The following is an 18,903-nucleotide window of genomic DNA, read 5'->3' as shown; positions in this document are numbered from 1 at the left end:
TGCGGCGCGGCGACGGGGAAGCACCGCGGTGAGCGGGTGACCTTGAGCAGCCGCAGTAAAACAGGGCCGCGCGCCGCTGGCGGCAGCACTCCGCGCCATGTCGCTACCACAGCTACAGCTGCTGCTGCTGGGAGCCGTGCTGACGTCACGGGCCGCGCCCGACTGCAGCGCCGGCGAGGCGGCGGCGGCGCTGGACGAAGACCGGGTGAGCGCGGGTCAAGGTCACCAGGACAGGTCCGGCGGCGCGCGAGCTAACGGCGCTGCCAGCTGCTGCAATCTCCCCTGGGCGTCTCGTATTGAGACCTGAACAATTCGCGGGTTCATTTCGTGTCACGCTAAAAATTCAAACAATTATACCTTAGGGCGGTATTCCAAGACGTTTCAGTAAGGTAGCGAATATGCACTGCCTTGTTGGGCAACTGCCGTACCCTAACTCTCGGGTCATATTCCAAAACGTGTCCTAACTGAACCCCTGTAAGGTATGAGATCGGCAGCCGTTTTAATAAACAAGGACTTGTGCGAGGCTATAAACAGTTGTACTTCGTGGAATCCATCGTAATTTTAGCTTATTTTTTAAAACTATATAATTATAATGTGAAATTAAATATTTCATTTTGGTTGTACAAGAATAAAAGATGAATTTTTGGCCGTATTAATGTTTGCTGTTTTTTAATATATTAAGGGGCGAAATTGTAATCGTAAAAGTTCCGTTAAATTTCATTAAAAAGGAAAAAAATGACCGACAGTTGTGGATCAAATCGGCAACAGATAGGACACAAAAAATCAGTGCCCTAAAAATAAGGGACTGGCCGTGTCCTATCGTGGACTTGGAATATGGTTAGGGTACATGTATTGCATATTCAACACCTAAACCCTTATTTTTGTGTCTTGGAATACCGGCCTAAATTGGTTCTCTGATAATCTGGAGGACTGAGGGCCAATTAGAGACCCTCACTCATAGAAGTGTCGAATCACAGGCTGCCCAGTCGAGACGACTCACAAGTCAGCAGCCAATGAACAGGTGGCATTTGCCCGAGTGTGTAGAGAATATTGGTGTCCATCCTGGAGGTCATTGAACCCGCGAATTTTTCCTGTCTCTACAGTGATTCCGTCTCAATTGTTCCTCATTTCGTCTCAATTGTTCCTCAAATTGTTTTCTCGTTCGTTTGGGTGCTAGGTAAACGCCTAATCGGTGCCGATTCCTTAAGTTTTTTTTTCCGAATTCGTCAGTTGATTTGAAGGGATGTTTCAGAAATATGTATTTTAATTATTTTTAAGTCAGGGGCGTGGCGCAGTGGCCAGGCAATCTGCCGGCTCGGGTTCGATACCTACTGGTATGATTTTTTCCCTCCTCAACGTATTAAACTATTAATCACAGAATTTAAATATGATTAAACCGTTAAATTGTGTGAATTTTTGAATTAAGTCATTAATCACGCTCTACAGTAAACACAATTCAAAAGTGTATCATTTAAAACAATTCCTGTTTTAAAATATTAATTAAATAATTTACAGTAAACTTTACTATATTAATTCTAAGTATATAAATCTAACTGTTTGAATATATTTATTTTATGTAATCAATAGTTTAATATTGTAAGAAATAAAAACAAATGAAAACTTAAAAAAAACTGTGATTGTGGCTATCTAACCTACTCTGGCAGATTGCTAGGCCATGCGTTTGACCACTGAGCCACACCCCACAATTTATAAATGGGTTTAAACATATTCCGGAAAAAACATATTCGAAAAAAAATTTAAGGCATTGTTACAGATTAGGCATTTACAAAGCCCCCGTACAAAAAAATTATGATCTGGGAAAAAATTCCATAATAGACACGGGATCAGGACTAATATATTTTATACGGAGCTCCCATTTAACACAATGTTAATTATGGGTTCAACTACTACTAGCGCCGTTAGTTCGCAGACCGCCATGAGCTTCACTAAGCCGACGAGACACGCCAAGGCAGAGGATAGGAAGTTGCCAGACCTGTCTATATGACCGTAGGGTGGGTTTTTAATTTTAAAAAAAGCGAGTGCACGGCAGGCTTTGCGCACGACTTGTGCGAAGTCGGTTCACAGTTGAAATCCTACTGTTGATTTCAGCCAATTAATTTCGCAATGTATCCGAAATATGTTGGCAGTGTAAGTAAGTAACTGTATTAACTACCAAATGATTATCCCGTGTCATCTGACCAGAAATTTGTGGGCACATTTTTTCAACATACACATAAAAAGGTTCTATAAAATATTTAGCTAACCATTCTATCCACGGAACATTTTTATTTACAATTTTTGCTAGTGGCTCATAAGTAATAGCATTAATTAATTTTAAAAAGCAGGAATTATGCATGAGCATTGTAATATCTCGACAATTTCTTGCCAAAATATAATTTATTAATATAAACTGTTCTCTAGTTCCGCCAAAATGTCTTCCTGCTGTACTCTCATCGGTTGTTGCGCCATGCGTCCGTAACAGAATTAAAATATATTCATTTCCCTTACATGCGGACCACTGTCCTATGCGCTATTGTGAACCAGTAGGTTCAAAAACTTGGCTGTCAAATCTTGCGCGCACAACCTACTGTTACTGTTATTTCTTCGATTGTGCTCCCAGCCTAAGGGCGGGAGACCTAAGATGCACATAAAGTTCTGCCATTCCCGATTACACCCAAACAATTCACCTTCGGCCAACTTCGGGATTTGTTTTATTTTTGCGCAGGAAAAATGAATTCAAATATTAAAAGTGGTCGGTTAGGTTAGCTACATTAAAACACTTTAAAACACTATAGACGGTTAGTTAGGTTAGTATAGCTACATTGAAATAAACAGATAAATATAAATATACATAAATAAACCCGAGGTTGGCCGAAGGCGAATATTCGGGCGTGTTCGGGCAGGGACAGAACTTGATGGACATCTTAGGCTTCCCATTTGCTTGCACCTCGGCTCACAGATCACACAGATTATACTGTCTATGCATTTAACTCTTGAGATCGGCATATTTTGGCTTGCGTCGTGAGTGATTGTGTATTAATATCCTTGTTCGTTCTTGAGGATTCCCAATGAAATGACATACTGTGTATACCAGCAATGGCGTTATGTCCTAATTTTTTTTAAACCACGCAAGGTGATACTTGAATGGTTTTTCTTTTTTTTTCGGGAGCACAGAAGCGATGGACAGTCCAGAACCAGGGAAGGAAATATTTCTCAAATTAAAATCATCGGCCAGGTCAAGAATCGAACAAGTAACCTTTGTTCCGGCAGTCGGGAGTCTTGACATTTAGAGGGAAAAAAGCATACAGTAATATTAAGCACACTCTGAGGGGTACTTTTGATGTTAAATATTTACTTCTGCGCTTGAGTTGCCAATTTTAGGGATTGGTGCACAGTAAAAAAAAAAAAAAGGCATACGTCAGAATACGCCACAAACTAAGCCGAGTGTTCCATAAATGATCACTCATTACTAGAGACCAGAAAAATTCGCGAATTCATTTCGCGATAGGCTAAAATACAAATAGTTATAACTCAGTGCTGCCTCTGCTATTGGCTCACAACTCACCTGGATGACTCTGGGCCAATTAGAAACATCAAACCAAAGCTTTATCGAATCACAGGCTGCTACGTTGGGACGTCTCACAAGACAGCAGCCAAAGAGTGGGTGACATTTGACCGAGTGTACGTAGAACTATGGAGTTCATCCTGCAGGTCATTGAACCCGCGAATTTTTCCGGTCCCTACTCATTACAATTATAAGGTCGGTCGGCTTGTGTGTAATCCAGCGGGTTCGCTTCAACAAGTCAGTGGCGAGAGGTTATCCAAGGTCGCAGCTCTGAGGCCTGCCACGCAGCGGGGTTTTCCCTGTCCAAGACCGACGCCGGACGGCTATTCCCAGAAGTGGACAGGCGCAGGAAAACCACGGAGACAAGCGCTTATCTTCTTCCGCACCGACCATGTAACTGGCACATGACATGTGTTGTGTTCGGCTCAGGAACCGTGGCGCAATATGTGCGTCACTGTCCAAAGTGCACGACAATCTGGGGACACTCTGCTGTCACACACATGTTGTGTCTTTACACATATTTTACACTTTTTGAAACCACACTTGACAATTTTAACATGTAATCTAGTTAGTCAACCTTTTTGCATTTTGTCTAGAAAAACTGCATAAGTCCACAGAAACAAGATGCTGTTTTTTTTCATCCTCGTTCATTATACCTTGCAACTTCGCTGTTTCTGTGAATGTTTTCAACTTGACATTAGTTTCAATTTTAGAATTATTCATTGTGATACTTCGTTTCACTTAGTTTTTCTGTGATATTTCCCTCAAAAGTAAAGTGTCCGTTTGAAAATTTGCAGTTTTGCACTGTGTAGCCTACTGTGTTTGTTGGTGTGGTCGTTGTGATGTTCATAATATCTGTTTATCTTGATCGTTTTGTTCGTATATTTGCTGTGTTATTCAGATTATGTTGACTACCTTCATTAACTGTTAATGTAATTGTCTCGTCGTTGTTAGCCCACAGTGTTCTTCTGTGCTGTTATTTTTTTTCATGACTAAATTCATTTAGGAATTATTGTGCTGTCTGATAATTAAGTTTAAAAGTGTTCATATGTGCTGTAGTCGTTGTGTTGTTCAAAATACCTTTTTAGGTACATCGTTTGGTTTACATGATTGGCATCGGCTGATTTAGACTTGTTCTCTGTGGGTTTGTTTGTTTCTTCATTTTTTAATTCTTTATTGGCGTTCTTGAATTTTTTTTCTATGATAAACATGAAAAACTGAAATGTTGTATATCCAAGAAGTTATATTGAATCATAATTCTCCATTGCATGAATAATTAAAAAAAAGTATTTGACTTTCTTGTTTCAGTGGCATGCAATTTACTTCCGAAAATGGAGACTTATTCTACAACTAGATGATTATAACGCAACTTTTTTTTTGGAAGATGGTCCTGTGGCTGGGACATCAAAATTGAATGGCTATGCTTTGTGGAATCTGAATAGCCTTCAAGCACAATTGTGGTCAATGCTTTCAGATGGTTTTCTGTTTTTGAAGTGTCATTTATAAAATATACAATTTTGTTAAGTATCTCTCGTCAGACACTGCAGCTGTATTAAATGGAATAATACTGGTACATTCAAACCCCTATAATGCATAGCAAAAACCTTGCACATTTCTTCCAAGAAGCATTGAAAAGTTTCCTATATTGAAATTCATTAAGAATGGTTGTAAATAAAATGTGTTTTTATTTTGGTAGTAAAATGTCTTTAGTGGTTTGAGTAAAGTTCTCTTAAAAGGCTGTGGAGCATGTGTAGTTTGTGTAGGGAGACACGGGAATTTTATTAAATTTTTCCGATGGAAATCCAGACACTTATGTCCACAATTGAAGGTATGGCAATATTGGAAAAGAAAACACTTTCCTGATAAGTAGTTGGGCTAAAATTGACACTTTTACTTGAGAAAACATTTTTGTTTATGTAACCTGAGTCAGTCACATCCACTTCTGATCCTGACTGGAGGCAATTTTTTTACATAAGTCTTTGAAAAGTACATGATTGTACATCTGAAAGATGGAACAAACATGCCATCAGCACTACAGCAGGCAAGAACAGTCTCATTCTAGACTCTCTCTAGATATGTTAACTTCACTACTACCTTAATGCCCTTCTCTGAAATGATTTTCAAATATACAGCATTCAAATAAATTCCACTTTCATCCTTATTGATTATCTCTCCAGGTTGGCCTGTAATTTGCATTTCGCCATTCATTTTGTTACAAAACCTTTTGAAATCTTTAATAACCTTCTTTTCTCGAAGCTACTGTCCTTGCAAACGATAATAATTCTTTCTTTGTGAAAGTTCACTAATAATTAGCATTAAAACACCGATTTGATATTTTCCAGCTTGTTACCACCCCTAAACTCTGTGGATGATGTATCCCTTACTATTCGGCATACTTAAATTCAGCTAAACGCTCTTGATATCGAGTGTAGCTGAATCCTTTATCAGTGAGAGACTTATTTCTGTCAGCTATTTTTTTCGTCTCGTGCAGTGAAAACCGCGAGACAAGGCAAACAATATGTCGAAAGAATAATTTTCATACTCAAAGTTGCACATTTATTTATTGTATAAACTTAATCATTTAAAGTCGGAATGGGAGGCTTAAGTGATCTGCTTCTCACCGAAAATTCATTTCTTTCCAAACAAACATCGGGTTTGCCATTTACATGTATTCTAAAGTCTATTTCATGTTTTTATTTTTCCGACATACTTTTAATTACGCACCATCTGAACAGAAAAGAAAGTGAAAGGAGTTTTACCTTAGTGTTAAGCCTGTTATACAATGAGATAATGTATTTTAAAAAAAGTCTGGTGAAACCCAGTTTTCTCAACAAATTATTATATTTTGTTATAAATATTATAATTAAATACACCTTGGCGAGAACTAGCGTATTTACTTAGCGTTGTACTTAAATTCATAGGAAAGTAACTTTAAGAAAAAAAATGTAATTTTGTTATCGCAGGGAAACTCCGCTGTCAAACAAATTCATTTTCTCCTTTTCACTCTGCATCGGTTTTCCCGGAACTGTTAATCTGCCCTCTCAAAGGTCATCACTGTCAAGAGTCAAGGCAAAGATAATCACGTGCAAAAACTTTTCCGTATTGTTTGTGGTCGACCTTTGCATGGACTATTTTGAATAAGTGTTTAGTATCCCTGTGATAGGAACTGCCCCACTTTACCCTTTTGTCAAATTGCTCACAGTAAAATATTTTAAATAATTCGATTATTGTAATCCTCATTATTACCTTGTAATTGTCTTTGCCATTTTAAAATCTCAAATAAAAAAAATACATTAATCACTTTAAGTGTAAACAGCGTATACCTTTCTACCATTTGGTAACTCTTATTTAAGAGGGTAGTAAACATCTACATTTAAGAAAAAAGCTTTATTTTTCGTGATCTATGAAATTTGAACTGTAAAAAATAATTTTGCGCAGCTTTGATTGTGTGCATAGGGCAGCCAGTATCAATATTTACCTTTTAATGCCATGCCATTGTTATGTATTTAAAACATTTTGCACAGAGCGCAAATGAGACAGTCGATTGCTGTCTTCATATTTTGTGGCGTATTTTCTCCAAGAGAGAGGTTTGTTAGAGAAGAAAACTAAAATCACTTAATTTACATACGAAATGACTCGTTTGTTGAGATGGTAAGAGGAAACTTTTGTTACTAACGAGTTCAGTCAAACGAGTACTCGTTATTCAGTACTACTGCATGTGTTTAGCTGCTCTAAAATACGCCACAGTTGAGACAAAGAGCTTGAAAAGGTAAACACGTAGAGAAGACATAACAAGGTACGTGGTTACGCAAGTTTTGTGGTGAAATAATTTCAAAGAATGAATGAATTAATTAAGGTAATGAATGGCCCCGTGAAATTAATTGAAAAAGACACACGCCTATGAAAAAATAACAAATCTGGGTTTCGGCAGTTTTACTGTTGGCCTTCATGAACTGCATATTAAAAAAAACTATTTTCTCGTGTTTATGTTCATAAATTTCAAGCCTCTTCGGTTTAAAGACTTATAATTTATGCTGTTTCACCCTTTCTCATGTTATAACTCACAAGACAGTCATACTCAGCTCAGATTGGTTACAAATAAAAAAATAATTTTATTTATTTATAAATAAGGATTTAGATTATAATTAATAAAAAATACAGAAAAATTAAATACCTCTTAATACCCTTGGATACTCTATAATTAATATTAGACAAAAACCTGTTAAACTTTTATTTTTTATTTTTGCTCATCTAACGGCTTATCTTTTACTATATGTGATTGATACTTCTTAATCTGTAACTAAAAAAATGGGATACATGCATGAATTTTCAACAACATTGTTGTATTTACCATTCATCTGCACAAAAATGTTATTGCCAAGCGTCACAAATCCGCTTTCGGGGACCGTAACGCCATAATTCACCCAAGTGAGATTTGTCTTCAAGTGGTTGCATCGTTGCTCTGGTGTAGGCCGTGCAGTAAATAAATTAGAATATTCAAATGATGACGAGTCTACATAGGATAACTTTCACTGTTTAAAAAATATTTTAACAATATGTATTTGTCAGTTTTCGAACACAATGCGGCTCAATCCTGCATTGAGCTATCTTCGAGTCTGAAGCCCTACGAGGGTGTATTTTGGTTTTTTAGTAGCGAAGCTGGACTTTACTATCCAGTTGATATGTTGGCTTTAACGCAAGCTAGGGTACATTTCCAGGCTCCAGGATTGGAATGGTTTGTCTTTTATCATGCCATGGTCTCGAATTCCCATGTTTTTATTACTTCTTGGATATTCATTCTTCCACCATGCAGAAAACCCAGTCCACGGAGAAGCCCAATAAGAGATTTTATTTTTGTCACTGATGTTGAATTTCGGTCACAACGAAGTTTTCTAATCTGAAGAAAATTTCATAATGCATTTGTTTGTGTACACAACATTTTTTTTTCCAATAATATTGTTATCAAAAAACTAATTTCAGCATCCACTAACACTTTTTTCTTCTTGGGCAAGTTCTATGACACCTGGAATGTTTTTTATGTAATTATGGATTTTAGTACGAACATTTTGCATTGGTGTACATTTCTCCGACTTTGTCAGGTTGTATTTCTATTTTAAAAAAAATTTCTCGAGCCCATTATTTTTATTTGAATTTGACTTTAGATCTTGATCTGAATAATTTTCCGAATAAATATTTTCGTCGCTGCTAACTACTTAATCTTCATCACTATTATTGTCTGTATTATAAGAAATATCATCTTCAAGCAAAGTTTATTCTAGAAGGGCCATAATTTGTTCCAACAAACGAGGATAGTTCTACATGTAAAATTGTTTATTTCTTTACCTAATTAAAACGTATTTTTTCATTAAATAATAATTTTGTAAAAATTAATAAATAAACTACGTAAATATTAAAGACTTACGGTAGATGATTGTGCGGGAAGGGTCTCACAAACCCACAAGGCAATACAATACACAGCGGAGCGCAAACTAATTATAACAGCTACTCGGTGATACGTCCACAGAGATACTAAAGCCTATGTAGGAAGGTAGTACAAGTCACATGAAGACAGTTTCTGCCATCTGTTGGCAACTCGATGAAGTATTACGTGTGCTTGGGCCTCACAGACACAACCGATGCACTGACGAGATAAGCACACATAGAAAATATAAAACACAAGAAATAAGTTTATAAGAACTAGCATAACAAATCAAAGACAAATGGTAGGTAGAGCAAAATGTCCGCTCGATGCGTAGAATATGTTATGAGAAGACACACTGAAATATATCCCGTAGGTTATAGTCAGAAAATATAAAAAAATTTATTGTGTCTTTTTTTTGGGGGGGGGGGGGGGGGGGGGTCAGATGCAAATAAATACTTTGTATTGTGTTCTAAAGATTACGGCTGAAGCCATATCATGTTGTAAAGTTTTGACAACATATGATTTGAAAAACGAAGGCTCGTTAGAACCTGTTTTTTTTCTCGTAAGTTCTCCTTGAAACATTCTCAATCATAATTAACTTTGCTTTTAAGAGGCCCGCCTCGTCAGGGGTGTGTGTGTGTCAGCGAGGCGGGATGATAAGCGCGACGCTCGCTGGTGCTTCTAGCGCGGTGTCTCCTCTGGACTGGCGCGCAGTCTTCTCCCAGTGCATATGAGCGGTGACCGTAACATTATATGGCTGAGAAATGATGATAACGTTGTAATGCAAGTCCCTTAAGTGCTTTCAAGAATCTGTACTGTTTGTAATACGCCTAAAAATTACTCTGAATACATGCGTTTTAGCCATTTTAACTCTTCTAAAAATACCGTTTAAAAACTTAATCCGAAATTAAATGTACTTTTAGGCCATCAGCGAACTCTTAAATGCTTTTCGTAAGTAGACCCCACTGGGATATCCTGAGTAGTTTCCCCTGAAGCTCTGCGCACCGTGTGTGTGCCCGGGTGGGCGGGGGCCTTAAGAGGCCACTCCAGTGTTTCAGGGGCACTACGCAACCCGCGTTAACCTCATAAGCTTCAATGCTATTTTCATTTTGCTTATAACTTATTAACTAATATAGATTTAGAAATGATGCTTGCTTGATATGTAAGACAACGATGCTCTTATCAAAGCCCCTTTCTTCAAAAACGTGCATAAATTATTGTTCAAACCTAGACATTACACTTATGCATATCAGTAAAGATAAGTATGAAACCATAATTTAAGCACGTTTTTGAAGAAAGGGGCTTTGATAAGAGCATCGTTGTCTTACATATCAAGCAAGCATCATTTCTAAATCTATATTAGTTAATTAGTTATAAGCAAAATGAAAATAGTATTGAATCTTATGAGGTTAACGCGGGTTGCGTAGTGCCCCAGAAACACTGGAGTGGCCTCTTAATTGTGACGCAAGGACTGTGCAACATGTCTGTGACGGAGATGTTGTTTCCCAACATGTGGCAGTTCCTGGGCGTGTGGTACAACATCAAGCAGACGACCTGGGACTGGCCTGAAGGTCGCGACCTCAAGTGCCCGAACAATATCTTCAGCAAGGTCGGCGAAGGAGATCTCATCATGGACGTCGGCTTCTACAACAAATCGTAAGTACGTAAACGGAGTACACATTCATAATAATTAGATTCCCGGAAATTTCGCGGATTCCTCTGGCCTCAGGATAGAATTCAAAGTTATAGGTGTGCTCGACCCATGTTTACTTTCCCATTGGTTGATTTCTTAGCGAGAACATTTTTACCCTTGTTATTTGGCACTACCTGATTCGCTTACTTCTCTCCTAGCTGGACATCGTTGGCTCACGGTCGTAGAGGGGCGTGTCCAGATAACTGCGGTCCAATCATGAACACAGTGCGACAGTGTGGAGGTTTGCATTCTAGCTTGTGACATAATGAATGCGCGAAAATTCCGTGGCTCTAATAATAATACTCACAAACAAACATTACTTCCACACACTTCAAACGCCATCATTTAAAGATTCAATTGCGGGTTCATTCAGAGGACTTTCAGAGCTTGGTTGAAGTTGACCAACTGAGGTGAAATTTTTGTGTGCTTGAAACGGAATATAATTCTTGTTTACTGCATGTGTGTGGCTTCCAAATATTCGCACCACCGTAGAGTTCACTATTGTAAATTTTTAGATACTCTCCATCATGTGAGAGTAAATATGTGATTTTTTGACGTGCTAACGTCTTGTAAATCGATGAACGCCGGCTACACGCACGAAAAATTGTCACGTTCCGCCTGAGCCGAGCGTGCAAAAATCGGCCAACCACCGTGCGAGAAAATCTTTTATAATATCGAACAGGTTAAGGCGGGGTGTTTAACTAATTGTTCACGATTATATTTAAAAACAAATTATTTAAATTAAATTTGCAAAAACTGTAAATAATATTTGAAAATTAAAAAGTGTGCAATTTTTCATCAATGTTTTCTTATGACTTTATCACGTAAAATTATCGTCCGTAAACCGACTTTACAGACAACCCCCCTTTTTTCCAGGTCATCATCTGCAGTAAACTTCAGAAATACTCTTCACAAGTCTACACCAGGATCTACAAATGGAAAGTATGACGGCGGCAGAGAAGGAGGACGTAAGTGATTGTAATGTTCATACATCAAGTTGTTCAACCACAAATAATTCAGGCCATCTGTAGTAAACCATTGTGCGTATCCCTGCTTGAGCTATTTCGTGCCACATTTGTCGCAGAATCATTTTGCTGTGCCATTAATCACCACATATCACCGTATTGGTTTTTCAAATTCTGAAACCGTGGTTCTTTTTCAAGCATTTTTAATGCCAGTAGTGAATTGTAACACAACGTTGAGTAATGATTAAGGAATGTTAGTATCATATCCAAACTCACAAAAAATTTTAAAATATTCGTTAATTTGTATGACTCATTTTCAACAGGACTCATAATTCTAGACAAAGTTTGTTTGCTAAGTATGAAATAGGACATACATCCTCAATGTTTGAGGAAAAATGTCTGTATATTCGATGAAATGTTAGAAAAACTATTGCAAATATATATTTACATTATTGAAAACTCAAAAATATAGTTTTTAAAATGTTTGTCGACTTGTCTGTTTGTCCGTTCGAGCATCAATCAAAAACCACTTTTAACGGATTTTGATATACTTTTTTAAAATAATAACAGAAATAATACCTTAAGGTGATGAAGACGGGGTAAATATGATTTTAAGATTATTAATTATATCTCTAAAACTAATAAAACATAAGAAAATATATTGGATATTTTGCGAGAGTCAACCCCTAATGAGTTTAAAACGGGTATGTTTTTAATGATTATTAATTATACCTGCGACTTTAATTAAGCAAAATATATGATTTTGAGTGCCACTAATAAACATAGATAACAAACTAACCACAATTTTTATATTTTGCAAAATTACAACCCTAAGGGGTAAAAAATGACGTTAAAGTTTTAAAAGTATTAATAATAGAATATCCGAATTTAATTAACCTAATAAATGATTTTGGGTACCAATAAAAAATATATACGTAACCACCAAACACAATTTCACCATTTTGCGAAATTTAAGCCCTAAGAGGGAAAAGAAGGGGGAATATGGTTATAAGATAATTAATTTTTACTTCGAATTAATCAAAAATAAAAACTATTGGATACCAATAATAAACATACAAAAACTATCAACCATAATTTTAACATTTTTCTAAATTCAAACACTTAATTTGGTAAATGGATTTGGAGTGTTTATAAAACAAAAAACCAACACACCAAATTAAATTAGAACTATAAGTTAGAAACTAAAAAAAACTTGCATCTAGAGTTACGTATTGCTAATTTTTGGCATATAATGAAATTCGTTAATAAATTGGGATGAAAACAGTGTAAGTTTTCAATTTGAAAAGTATCTCAGCAACTAATTAAAATGTTAATTAAATGGTAACAATTATATACTTCATTTATTATATTACTAATTTGCAATATTCCGCCTCTAAGCGGGTTATAAATTAAGAATGAACAAGCATATAGAGTTACGGATTGCATTTTTTCTGTTTTCTGGATTTATTTTTTTAGGGTGTCAAAATTGAGGTACCGAATATTCATAAACTAATAAAATTATATAATTAAATAAATATTTCCTGTTACCACATAATGTAATTAAATACTTGAACTGTTTTAGGTAATAATTGTTATGAAATTTTTTTCAGAAATTATTGTCTTTTCTGTTATATTCTTGAGCACCATCTATGTGTGACAAAAAGTGAACCAGTAATTCTAAATATTTTGCTTCTCGATTAATTTCCCAAACACATCAGCCTATAACAGCAATAAATTCGTTTCTGTAACAGTCACTTGACACTCATTTAACTAAAAACAAAAAAAAAAAAGAAATTATTTCTCTGGGAAATGTTTTAACTCTGGCCACAAACAGTTAACCGACAGCCATTTATCCTAAAAGTCCGACATTTGTCTGAACGAAAATCGTTTCACCGTGAAAGTGAATTGTTTTTAGGTCTACCACCTGTTCCTAACTTTAATAAACAATTGAAAAAGTAATTTAAAGTGAAACAAACACATCTTGGCCATCATTGTCGTTTTATTTAACAAAGGATTATTAAGGTTTTTTTGACGTGACAACGTCTTATAAATCGATGAACGCCGGCTGCACGCACGAAAAAGTGTCCCGTTACGCACATTGTTCCGTTACGCTGTGTCCCGTTACGATCATTGTACGCTTGCGCCGCATCTGTATCTCTTCCACTCTACTGTTTATAAAGTGAAGTGAAAAGTTAATGTGGTTTTCATTGCTTATTACAACAACAATTTCAGCAATAAAGGTTAATTATTCTTGCATTTTAAAAATCTGATTACTAGTATAATTTCAAGTATTTATTCTTTTATTATTAAAATAAAAATGATTCAATTATATTCATAAAGTATGCAATCATTTCATCAATGTTTTGTTATGACGTTGTCACGTTAAACTATCGTCCGTAAACCGACTTTACAGACAACCAATTTTTTTTTCGGGGTTTCACTATTTTTACGGAGGATGACATCACATAACCCAACACTACGACGTGATTTCCACAACCCTGGAGCGAAGTTTAAAAAGAAAAATAAGTACGCACAGATATGATGCAACATTGTACGGATGTGACTCCGCATGTTGCAGGTAACTACACCGTGCACGTGGTGAAGACAGACTACACCAGCTATGCCTTGATGCGGGCATGCGGCTACAAGCAAAACAGCGAAGAAACATACGGTATGTGCTCAGTTTGTGTCATAACTAGAAACCTGCAAAATTCGCGGATTCATTGACCTCTAGGGTAAACTCCACAGTCCTTTAAATACTCGCGGAAATGACACCTGTTCATTGGCTACTGACGCGTGAGACGTCTCAACTAGGCTGTCCGTAATTCGGCACTTTCTTGGTTTAGTGTTTCCCATTGGCTCTCAGTTCCCCGGATAAAATGTGGGCCAATCGCAGAAGCGGTACGAAGGTATAGTTGTTTTGATGCTAGCCTATCGCGAAATGAAACCGCGAATTTTGCAGGTCTCTAGTCATAACGTAGCGTGGATGGAAACAAAGTACAGGTGCAAACAAACATCTATGCGGATGCATTCATTAAGATGATAAGAACATTTGCCAATTTAATCTCTTGTGGATAATTAGTAAGAATAGAGAAAATTTGTCGGGGTAATTAACCTTTGAATTATGTAACCCAGTGACAATCGTTAAGGGATTGCCAATTTTTATAATTTTTAGCAACACTGATATTAACATTATAAGGTTACTGAGACCTTTTGAACATAAACAGTAGTATGTAATAGTTACTTACAGCTTAGCAACAAGTCTGTGAGTTAGATATTTAAACCCGAGATTTTACTATTGTGAAATTTTGTTGACATCATCTCCTTAAATATTAAATTTTCTGTGTCATCCTTTATTCTCGTGTAATTGCGAAGCTTAAAGCTGGTACCAATTTCTGTGGAATATTTTTACTGTATATAAGAAACTACAACAAGAAATCATCTTGTAAGAATACTCACAGGTAAGCTATTTTCCCTTAAAGCGTAGATAAAAACGTTCTATGAATTATTTTTAAAATGAGTAAGTTTGATTAAAAACATTGTATTGGACGTATGGCGTTGAAAGTTTACACTCTTATGGACCGAGTGTTGCTGAAGTGTGCCGCGCCCAGAAGGAGGTGGTGTCAGCGAGTGCGGGTGTTGCAGTGTCGAACTACTTGCTGGCGCGGGAAGACCACCCCAGTGCCGCGGTGCTGAACACTCAGATGCCGCCTGGCAGCTACTCTCTCTATGACCACGAAGACTGCCCTCCGGTCTCGTCACCCTGAGCTGCCCTGAGCCGCCCTGAGCTTCCCTGAGCCGCCCTGAGCTGCCCTGAGTCGCCCTGCGCCATCCAGAGCCACCCTGAGCTGCCTTGCACCGCACTGAGCTGCTCTGAGCCGCCCTGCGCCGTCCAGAGCCGCCCTGAGCTGCCTTGCACCGCACTGAGCTGCTCTGAGCCGCCCTGCGCCGCCCTGAGCCGCCCTGAGCTGCCTTGCACCGCACTGAGCTGCTCTGAGCCGCCCTGAGCTGCCTTGCACCGCACTGAGCTGCCCTGAGCCGCCCTGAGCTGCCCTGAGTCGCCCTGCGCCGTCCAGAGCCACCCTGAGCTGCCTTGCACCGCACTGAGCTGCTCTGAGCCGCCCTGCGCCGTCCAGAGCCGCCCTGAGCTGCCTTGCACCGCACTGAGCTGCTCTGAGCCGCCCTGAGCCGCCCTGAGCTGCCCTGAGCCGCCCTGAGCTGCCCTGAGTCGCCCTGCGCCGTCCAGAGCCACCCTGAGCTGCCTTGCACCGCACTGAGCTGCTCTGAGCCGCCCTGCGCCGTCCAGAGCCGCCCTGAGCTGCCCTGCGCCGTCCAGAGCCGCCCTGAGCCGCCCTGAGCTGCCTTGCACCGCACTGAGCTGCTCTGAGTCGCCCTGCGCCGTCCAGAGCCGCCCTGAGCTGCCCTGCGCCGTCCAGAGCCGCCCTGAGCCGCCCTGAGCTGCCCTGCACCGCACTGAGCTGCCCTGAGCCGCCCTGAGCCACCCTGAGCTGCACTGCGCTATGTGTAGTCCCATAGTAAACCTACCTTCTAGCGCTGATCGTTTCTCATTTACACCTCTCTTCCTCCTAGTCATTCCCCATTTGCATCCCGGAATTACGACAAACTTTAACTGCAACTGCAAAAAACTAAAATATTAATTTATGGAATTGATTTTATTGAAATATTGGTTTTAATTACTGACAAAACTTTAACTAATGTTCAAAAAATCTGAAATTAATATTTGAATTTTTTAAATCAGTTATTGTGCTGGAACTGTAGGTAATAAAAATATATTTTCTTAAAAAAACTAAGAATAAACTTAAACCGTTGTTAGTAGTACGTAATATAAGGAACGAGCCCTGGAGTCGTACCCGCCATCTTGGCTTGTGACGTCACGGGGGAAAAAATTTCCACAAAATTTCTTAAAAGACACAAAAATCATTTAAATAACTTACAACTTACCTATTTTGAGAGAAAATTCGAATTTTTTTAAAGAAACTTCACTTTTTTCCACGAAAATTTCCAGTGGCTGAAATCTACTAAAAGTGGCTTGAGACTCATTAAAAAATTTAATTCAAGCCACTAAGCCTTGATCGTGACATTTGACTCTCATGATGTCTGAAATATAATACATAATGTGGAATATGACACCTCGATATCATTATTTTATAAAACTAAAAAAAAATATTAAAAATTTATAAAAAATTAAAAATATTTAAAAAAAGACTTAGGCTATCGCGTCCCGGACGCTTGTTTCGATTAGTGGTGCATGCAATAATTGTAAAACAATTACAAGGCCATCCTGCACGGAGGCTACCAGGCAACTGCCCCACCACCACTACAATCAAGGCATACCTATATTACTTTCACAGAATGACGTCATGGCAACCATATAGGATCCTCCATCTTGTTTTCGTCGGCTAGAGTGTGTACACACCATATTGGTAAATGTTTACCCGCTAGAGAGAAATAGTGTCAGTCTTCAGATAGCCAGCTGCCTTAGTATCTTACCGGCCATCATGGCCGCCATAGTAAAATATCTGTAATTGTCAACCTTGAATTCCTGAACATTTCCAAACATTGTTAAAAAAATAGCTACTAATATAATGATTTGTTCGAACCATTTACATCATTGTTTAAATCGCTGATAATCCATTTAAGTCCAGCACTCAGGCTAAAGTATAGTAAATATAATAAAAGCTTTCACAAACAACATTACATAAATTCTATTCTGCTACATGTATACAGTAAAAATATTAAATAGACCAATACATACATATATTTCTGTAATGGACATAAAGACTAACTCTCAGCTCCAGTCTGTCAAACAAGGTCACCTTCCAGCCAGATCCATTCCCCATGCAGTCATGTTATTCCCGGCAGAGTTTATCGCTGCTGTGTTTAACACACTGCTTCGCTTCGTCGGAATTATAAACAGCAGTGTACACCGAGTTGAAAGCACACTCCTTCACTTGGTCCTCGAATGGATGTGGTTTAACATACAGGCAGTCCAACCATGAGTTACTTTTAAAGATACACCTGTGCCCACTTCATCCGTAAGCTAAATAATGATATTCTGCTTGATATTACCAAGAAAAGTACTAATGTTCTTGATCCCCCTGAATTATTTAAAAAATAGTAGTCTTAACATTCAACGATATGGATTTAGTTAATCAGAATCCATTGTCATTTCCTTGTAATGCACCGAGCACGGTATTAGGTTTAGAGTCTTGTCCAAGCTTCATCGCAATCGGATGCTGTGTATCCACCTTACCACCTGTACGTATGCGAGTCTTCGATCCAAGCTGAGAAGTCAAAATGCCCGCGGTAGGTCAAAGAACTCCACCTTTCCATTTTGTCGCACGTCTTCTGAAACTGTCAATTCATGTGAACCATAGATGTCACTCATCACAGCGAACCTTCTTGCAAGGGGAATTCTTCGCACATTTAGCCACCTAGTTCCTTCGAGCATCATGGGAAAATGTGTACGTCATATCGAGGTAGTTGCAAGGATGTCCGTTCGACAACAACAAACATTTAATTCCGAGCCAGATGCTGATTTCATTGCTGTTGTGCCAATTCCTTGTGCACTCTCAAGCGCATCGTTGCAAGGCTGTCGTAGCGAAACATTTACCGATCGCGACGATGCCTGGTGCAGAACATACCAAAGTAAACTACTGACGGGGACTGGAAAAACGATGCCAAAGCGCTTGACAGAGCGGTTTTCCAGACAGATAATTAAACAACACTAACATGTAGTTGAAAATTTTAGCATGTTTAATGTTGTTTATTATATAGTAATATTAAATGCATTATCATAAACATGATATTTTGACATACCTACTAAATTTTAGAGTTCATTTACATATTTCAATTTTCTATAAAATGGCTCACTACACAAAAGAATAATTTGAGCATGTCTTTCAGTACTCACCAGTTATGTGTAAACGTCTAACTTCGCTAACGAGCAAATTCACGTGTTCTCATGTTATATAATACGGATCTCGGACACAAAATTTAACGTAGCATTTTTTAAAAATAATCCCGAGCGTGATAAATAAACTGATAAATAAAATGTTTGCTTTTCAAATACCAAAATTTCTGGATGCGAATCACACGCATAATTTCTGCGCCCGCCACTAGAATTCGCTGCCTGAATAGTAAACGTTGCTGGCCACCGTCAAACGAAGATAGCAATTAGCCGCACTACACAACTGGATATTTTTAACTATTAGAAACAGCTCCGATAAAACCCCGG

General features: G+C 38.2%; 1 protein-coding gene across 1 annotated transcript; it reads left to right on the top strand.

Moving 5' to 3' along the window:
• Nucleotides 1-58: 58 nt before the first annotated feature.
• Nucleotides 59-16,201, top strand: LOC134529842 (uncharacterized). Its single transcript, XM_063364343.1, has 5 exons — nt 59-205; nt 10,507-10,643; nt 11,557-11,648; nt 14,224-14,316; nt 15,291-16,201. Exons 1-5 carry the CDS (start codon nt 98-100, stop codon nt 15,410-15,412), a joined length of 552 nt encoding a protein of 183 aa, XP_063220413.1. The 5' UTR covers nt 59-97; the 3' UTR covers nt 15,413-16,201.
• The last annotated feature ends 2,702 nt before the right edge of the window (nt 16,202-18,903 follow it).

The sequence above is a fragment of the Bacillus rossius genome, chromosome 2, assembly GCF_032445375.1.
Source record: "Bacillus rossius redtenbacheri isolate Brsri chromosome 2, Brsri_v3, whole genome shotgun sequence".
NCBI lineage: Eukaryota > Metazoa > Arthropoda > Insecta > Phasmatodea > Bacillidae > Bacillus > Bacillus rossius.
Note: the sequence above shows the minus strand (reverse complement) of the source record. Positions and strands in the feature narration are given on the sequence as shown.